At 48.7% G+C, this 7,416-nt stretch overlaps 1 protein-coding gene across 2 annotated transcripts in view; it reads right to left on the reverse strand.

The window, feature by feature from the left end:
- The window catches only part of SGCZ (sarcoglycan zeta), a 554,931-nt gene extending 547,772 nt beyond the window's left edge, over positions 1 to 7,159 (reverse strand). For both annotated transcript variants that reach the window (XM_079989844.1, XM_079989843.1), the window contains exon 1: positions 6,029 to 7,159. In XM_079989844.1, the coding sequence (XP_079845970.1) occupies positions 6,029 to 6,067 (39 nt within the window). In that variant the 5' untranslated portion in view covers positions 6,068 to 7,159. The remainder of the gene's footprint in view (positions 1 to 6,028) is intronic.
- Positions 7,160 to 7,416: the final 257 nt, after the last annotated feature.

Genomic DNA, 7,416 nt, shown 5'->3' on the forward strand with positions numbered 1-7,416 from the left:
GAGTGAGATTTTGCTCCAGGCCATAGATAACCAGGGATAACCAACTTCTCTATTCTTGGGGGCCAGTGTACGACACAAGTCCCAGATCAGTCTGGCCTCTTCATGGATGATCAAGACTTTAGTAAGGCAGGTATTACTTTGCATTAAAGGCTTCAGGTATGGAGCACAATGCACTCAGATCCTGGCACGAGGTCATTGATTGTGGGGAATGAAGAATGAAAGTGCTACCTGAAAGATCTCCCCAAGAGGCAAATAGTTCTTTGCTTTTTTCTACTGTGGTTGCAGAGCATCCTCTCCCCTAACAAGAGGACTCCTGTTCAGGATTTTAGCCAGCTATTCTTTTCAAAGAGGGCATTCTATCCATTCAGACCTGTTTTCAGTTCCTCCTTTCCAGCTGACTCAATATTTTGCATTTATTCAGTTCTTACTGCATGGTTCTGGTTTTGGTTTTGTCTGCCATTTCCTTGTGTTTATTTTTGGTATATATTTTTGGTGTATAGTGTATATATACTTTTGTAAACTGAGGTATTCCCCCTAAGAATGCTGGCGCATCCTCCTTTTCTCTGTTTCATTTCCCTGCTTTCTGTATTTGTGGGAGTAAGATGTATAAAATTTTCAGCATCTCGTTGCTTCTTTAAAGTGAAATTTTAAGCAACATTTTTTTGCCCTGCCTCAATTTCATTTGGCAAGGCAACCAAACCACATCAGGAATCACTAGCTGATCTTTCCAAAGCCTGGCCGTACTGTGCTTTTGCAAACAAGAGAGATAGATTTCAGATGGAGAAGTATTTGTGCTGCTAGCGAGTTCGTTGCTGTTTTGATCCAAGTATTCTTTCTAAAGCCAGAAGCAATTTCTCATAATAAAATAGTGGGTCCCCCACACAAATAAGATTTTTGAAACCTTTTTTTAAAGATAGTGTTACACTGCTAGGCCGAGTCTGCTGCATTTCAGATAGATGTTTGGAGGAGACACTGTTTTAATCAGGTTTCAGGCAGGCCTTTGTGAGAAGACATGAGCTCCATAAAAGGTTTCCATAAATGAGCTGAAGTCAGAAGGAAATGGCCAACTTTGCAAAGAGCATCACATTATCCAAGGACGGATCTCTCCAAACTGAGGGGAATGGTGGGGGATAGGAATAGTACTAATATGGCAAATTAAGCTCAGTAGTAGGACTGCAAAATTATGTGCATTCCTCCCCTGCTTGCCCAATAATCTTAATTTCACAAATACAATGATGGGATCAGAGCCAACTAGGTCTAATCAGGAAAGAGATATCGGAGGCATGGCTGGTAACATAATAAAAATGTCAACTCAGTGTAGGGCAACTGGAGAGGCAGGAAGCAAAATCCTTGCAAGAGATTAAGAAGTGGAAACCAAGAGAACCTGTTTCAAAATGCCTTCATAGAAAATGGCTGCGGCTGCATTTAGAATAGTCCAAACAGATCTTACCACCTCATCTCAAGAAAGGTATCACAGAGCACTCTATGGCACTGCAAAGGGCAAACAAACAAAAAATTAGAGGCACTGCAAAGGGCAAACAAACAAAAAAATGGTATCTGAAGAAGTGTGCATGCACACGAAAGCTCATACCTAGAACTAACTTAGTTGGTCTTTAAGGTGCTACTGGAAGGAATTTTTTTCTTTTGTTTTGTTTTGACTATGGCAGACCAACACGGCTACCTATCTGTAACTAAAAAATTAGAGGTTGGGGCCATTTTCCTCAAGAGTAAGTGCTGAGGTTTGGAGACTTTTTGCTTCAGAAAACATGACAACAAAGAGGGTTGTGATACCAGTTTACAAAATTATGCATGTTCTGGAAAAGTGGGTCAAATGGGCTCCCCCCCCCCCATCTTCCTCTTCTGTAACATTAGAACTTGGTCTAGGGATCATCCAGAAATGCAGGTTGCCAGGAGAATCAGGACAGACAACAGAAGGTCCTTCACATAGGATAGAATTAGTTTGTGGGATGGGCCACTAGATGAGGTGAAGGCTTTCTAAGGAGATTAGGCACTATCATGGAGAATATGTCTATTAGACATGGTGGCTAACAGTGGTGCAGTTACGTAATTTCAGATCCTTTTAATCATATTGTTTATTGCTCTCCTTGCTTCAAAATGTGGTAAGCCAGCCCTGTTGCATTTGGAGGTCTTTCTGGCATCTGCCCCAAAGTTACGCCCTGGTAGCAAAAATGAGAGCTAACAGAATCTCCAGGTTTAGAGCCAGCAATACTTCTGGATACCAGATATATATATATGGTAAACAAAATATAGGTATTATGAGCATTAAGGCCACAATCCTAACCATGTCGGCTCAGAATTAAGTCTAACTGAATTCAGCGGGGCTTACTCTCAGATAAGGGAGCTTAGTGTTGCAGGTACATAAGGAAATGGCATGGTCCAGTGGTGGAGCCACAGCAAATTTCTGGTATCTGGGCTGCTTGCAAAGATTGCTGAGATAAGTCGGCTTTGGTTTGACCCAGCCAAAGCAGTTCTGTAATTGTAAAACATAGAAGCAGAGCACAGGCGGGTTCTAGGGTGAAAAATGTAGACTACACAAAACCAATCAGGTCTGTCCTCACCTGAGCTAATCAGTAAATCAAGTGTTTATCTTTGAGACCTTGGCATGACCACCTACTTCTGCTGCTGCTGTTGTTAATATTATTTAACCATTCTTAGCATTAGTTTTAGTCACACACACACCATGCTCTACAAATTAACAGAAGCAGTCTCTGGCCAAAAAGGAGCTTAGAACCTTAGGTTTCAATCTTATGCCTGCATACCTGGAAGTAAGTCCCATCAAACTTAGTAGGACTTACTTCTGAGTAGACACACCTTGATTTGTCCTGCAAATGTGATCAGTCTAGGCGAGAGATCAGTGACTACAGTTCATTTGCTTCTTTGCAACTTAAAGCAGCCTCTGAGCTTCTTCTTTTTTGCTGTGCTTTCCTGATTTTCGCAGCTGAAGCCCAAATGCATCATACTCACAAGTCCTCTACACCCCAAACACACAATGCGTTCAACCTCATGTACAGAAGGAAGGGGGGGTCTCATTCTAATAATACCAGCAACTTTAAGTTGGCATTGCATCACTAGCAGGGGTGCCAACAAAGCTTAGTAGCTAAGAGAAGGAAAGTGTTGGCTGTCCCATATATATATTTATTACATGTTTAATCCACCCTGGAGCAAATGCTTAAAAAATAGCTGATAATACAGAATATACTGTGTGTACAAACACACACACACACACACACACACACCCCAAACTCATCACCTGCTTCTTTTTAGCCTTGTTCAATAAAATGGTATGTTGCACACACACCACCCCCTACTGGTGATTAATAGAATGCAGCAGACCAATTATCAAAAAGTATTCGCTGTCTATCCAAAAAGGCTGAGTTTTACCAGGCTCCTAAAAGCAGCCAGGGGAAGGCACAGGAGACATTGTGGCACATGAGAGGAAGCATGCATAGGAAACAGTGCTCTTGGAGCAGCCCTGAGGACCATCTGACGGGAAAGTGCTACCTACCTAGGTAGGTAGATAGATAGCATAGGGCCTATAGTCATACATGTCCAAGATTTAGACAGGCAGGAGTCCAGCCAGGTCTGAAACCTAGGTGCATGTGCACCACATGAATCAGCTGCACCTGCATGAGCATATCGGATCTCACAGATCAGCACCACGGTGACATGTCCTGAACATGCAGATGTGCTCCATTCTAAGCCAACGACATGTGGGTTTCTATTGCTACTCTGTCTTCTGTGCAAGGATAAAGTTCCCCTTGAGAAGCCCTGCTGCTTTCTCTAAGGTACCCAAAGCAAAGAACAGGGAAAGGGGGCATTGGGAGTCCTCTTTCATCCTGGCTGCTATCCTCAAGGTCGCCCACTGTCTCCCAGCCCCTGCAAGAGTGGCCTTAATTGCAGAGCTGCTCGAGGGAAGATTAATGGGAACACATCTCCCTCTCCCTCAAACCGTGGTCTGCAGAAAGACCACATGCAGCGGAGAAGTATCTGCCAGTCCCCAAGTGATGGAGAGACGTGTGAGACATAGCCCAGTTTAGGATTTCCACAGAACTTTGAAAGCGAGGAGCCATTTCCCTGTGGGGAAGTGCCCTTATGCCGTCCTCAAAGAAAACTTTTGTTCACAAACCTACGTTACGTACCACAGCTCCCTGGGAAGAGGGAAAGGCGGCAAACTGCAAGGGGATCTCAGTTCATTGAGGAATGGCATTGCACCAGGTTGGAAACTGAGCTCAAAACAGTCTGTTCTTGGCTCTTGCATTGTGTTCACCACAATAACGATCACCAAAAATGATCATCTCAACAGAGCTGGCATTAAAATGCCATGTTCTTTAAGCTCTTGAAATTCAGCAGCTGAAGTAGTGGGGGGGTGCCATTTTTTCATGCATGCTTTCTTGGAGGTAACTCCCAGGGAACTCGGGGGGGGTTCCCTTCTGAGGCGACTGCGCATAGAAGCATCAAGCTGTAAAAGTTTATGTGGGGAAATGCATCCTCAACAACAGGAAGCAATAAATCACTGTTTAGGGGCACGAAATGTCCACCACCAGCACCCCAATTTCAAAGTTCCCACACCACACATTTCAGTATTTGAGGAAATGAAGCAACTCCTCAGAATGAATAAATAGCATGCCTGCCACATGTACGGACATGATAATTCTTTCTGAAAGGTTTTATGAGGAAAGGGCTGGGAGACAACTATTCCTCTTTCACACAAATTATCTGATTCACAGTGCAGTGATTTTTTTAATTAAAAAAATACATAAATTATTTTTTCTCTTTCTAACGACCTTCTTCTCATCCTCTTTTAATCCTCTGCTACCCTTATATTTGCATTATTTCACCTTAGTCCCCCCCCCCATTTTTCATTTTCCCTTCAGTACTACTCCTCTCCCCATGCGCCCCATTCCCCCTTCTCTCGCCATTGCCACCTTACTCTTCCTTCTCCCCGATTTCTCCCTGCTTTGCTTCCTAGGAAGCCCCCTCCCCTTTTGCAGGGAACAGGTTCTAAACCAGCAAGACGGGGTGGGCAGCTTCATGGCGCATGCTCCCAGCAACCAAGCATGCTCCTTAAGAAGGAGGGAGCCTAAAAGAAGGCAAAATCGAATGGGGAAGTTTCCTTGTTTAAAAACCCTCCGCTCCGCGATTCCAATGCAAAGTTTTCTCAGCTCCCCTCCCCCCAGCAAAGTACGTGGCTGCGTCCGCATCCTTGGAAAATCCCGGATAGTTGCCTTGCGTGGCTTGTAGTCCTGAAATGTTGAGCCTTGGGCTTCTGGAGTGTGTGTGAAGCGGAAGGAAAAGACTTTAGACTAGAGTGAGGGGATCCGCAGAGGGAAGGGAACCCCATAGATCAAGAGCAGTGCAAGACAAGGAGGAAGATCGCCCGATCATTCTCACAACAGGCTAGAAATCGGGAGGGAGGGAGCTTTGAGAGGGAAGTTTTGCTGATGAAGGAACAGAGGCGGCGTGAAAGGGGAAGCCACCTTTCAGCTCTTCCTCCGGCGGCCGATGATTAACAGACCCGGCGCGCCGCTGTCCGAAGTGCTGATGCAACTGACGCGAGGAAGCAACGCTTTATCATTAGGATCATGATTAGGAAGGCGCAGCAGAGGGAGGGAGAGGGGGAGGGAAGAGGAGAAGCTCAGCCGGGCTTTTGCCATCTAATCTCCAGCGCCCGTCCTCCTCCTCCTCCTCCTCCTTCCCCCTCCCCCTCTCCCCACTACCAGAGCCTCCTCCTCCCCCCCCTTCTTCTTCTTTCCTTCTTCTTCTCCTCCTGTAGGGGCAGGCGGACGGGGCTGCGCTCCTCCATGCCCACCCCATACCCCCACACCCCCACACCCGGCATCTCCGCGCACCGGCAACAGAAAGCGCCTCCAACTCCATCGGGCTGAGCCTGAGCAAAAGACACCACCACGAGAGGCATATCTCTTTCTCCCCCTTTTCACAATCGCTCACACACGCTCTCCCATCTCTCTCAACACGGGGGGAGGGGGGGAGAGACGATCACACGTACCTTGAGCTCTTCAATGTCCAGATCGGGTGCTCTTTCCATAGACCGAAAGTGAACGCCACGGAGGTGGGGAAAGAGGCGAGGTGGAGGGAGGAGGAGGAGGAGAAGAAGAAGAAGAAAAAGAGGTGGCGGAGGAAGAGGAAAACACCAGAGAAGTTGTGCCAATTTCTTCCTCTCTCTTCGGAGCGAGATCGAGCCAGCCAGTCATCGGTTCTCGGCGCTCCGTTTCCAACGCGAAGTCAGCCTTGCCCTGGCAATCCGGGCGGCTCGAGTCAATGGCATCCTCCGCCAAGCGCGCCGCCTGCCAGGCTTCCCAAAAGCAACAAATAAATGTGGAAAGGGGAATCAGATGCCCCGGCCCTTCCTCTCAATCTTTCCTTTTGGGGTGGGGTGGGGGGGAGATGGGGAGGGAGAAACCACACACACCTCCCTTAGCGATCGGGGTGGGGGGAGGAAGCGACAGGTGATCTTGGGAGCCCCCGGATCTTGTCCTGTGTCGAGGTGAAGGAATCGAGGGAGGCGGGGAGTAGAAGGTGGGTTTCCCGTCGGGGTGGGACGCCGAGGAGAATCCTCTCCGCCAAAGCTTTCCTCCCCGGCCGCCGCCTCAGCAGCCGGCAGCGGCGCCTCGCTGGCAGCCGAGGCGAACAGCGGCGCCTGCCTTTCCCCCGGACGGCACCAATGCAGCAAAACGGCGAGCGAGCGTCTCCTGGTGTTGCGCCTCCTTCGCCCAGCCGGAGAAGGCAGCGAGCGCCCGGCAAGAGCAGCGGCGCAGCGCGGGGCTGCCCGGCATGCTTACCCCGGCCAGCTCCCCGCGGGCGCCCGGGAGAGCGAGCGAGCGCCGGGCATCCGCCGCCGTCCCTTCTCGAGCTTTCACCGCTTAGTCCTGCATATAGACGCCCCAATTGTTGTGCGGAGGCTCTGGCGGGAAGGGAGCTGGAGGAGGGAGGGAGGGAGGAAGGGAGGAAGGGGAGAAGGAGAAGAGAAAGTCTGCGGGGGAGATATAGAGACGCTCTCCCTCCCTTCCCCCTCTCTCTCCTGAAGGTTAGGCTAAACAGAGTTAAAACCGGGTTGATTGGGGAAGGGGGGTGGGAAAGAGAGAGAAGGATCTCTCGCAAGGAGAGGAAGAGACGAGTAGGGGAGGGGGGGTTTCTCTCTCTCTCTCTCTCTCTCTCTCTCTCGCCCCCCTCTCTCCTGTTTTACTGTCCTTCACCGCCAGGTGACTGACTTCACTTCTCTCTTCTCACATACAGCACTGAGGGGATTTCTCTCCTCTGTCAAAAAGCAACATTTCCTTTCCAGGCTGCGGGCCCCGGGTCCTAGCGCACGCTTTTATCTTGGCACCACTGCTGCTTCGGAGCGAGCAGTCGTGAGCACGCACGGAAAGGCAGACG

This window comes from Podarcis cretensis, assembly GCF_951804945.1.
Source record: "Podarcis cretensis genome assembly, chromosome: 9".
NCBI lineage: Eukaryota > Metazoa > Chordata > Lepidosauria > Squamata > Lacertidae > Podarcis > Podarcis cretensis.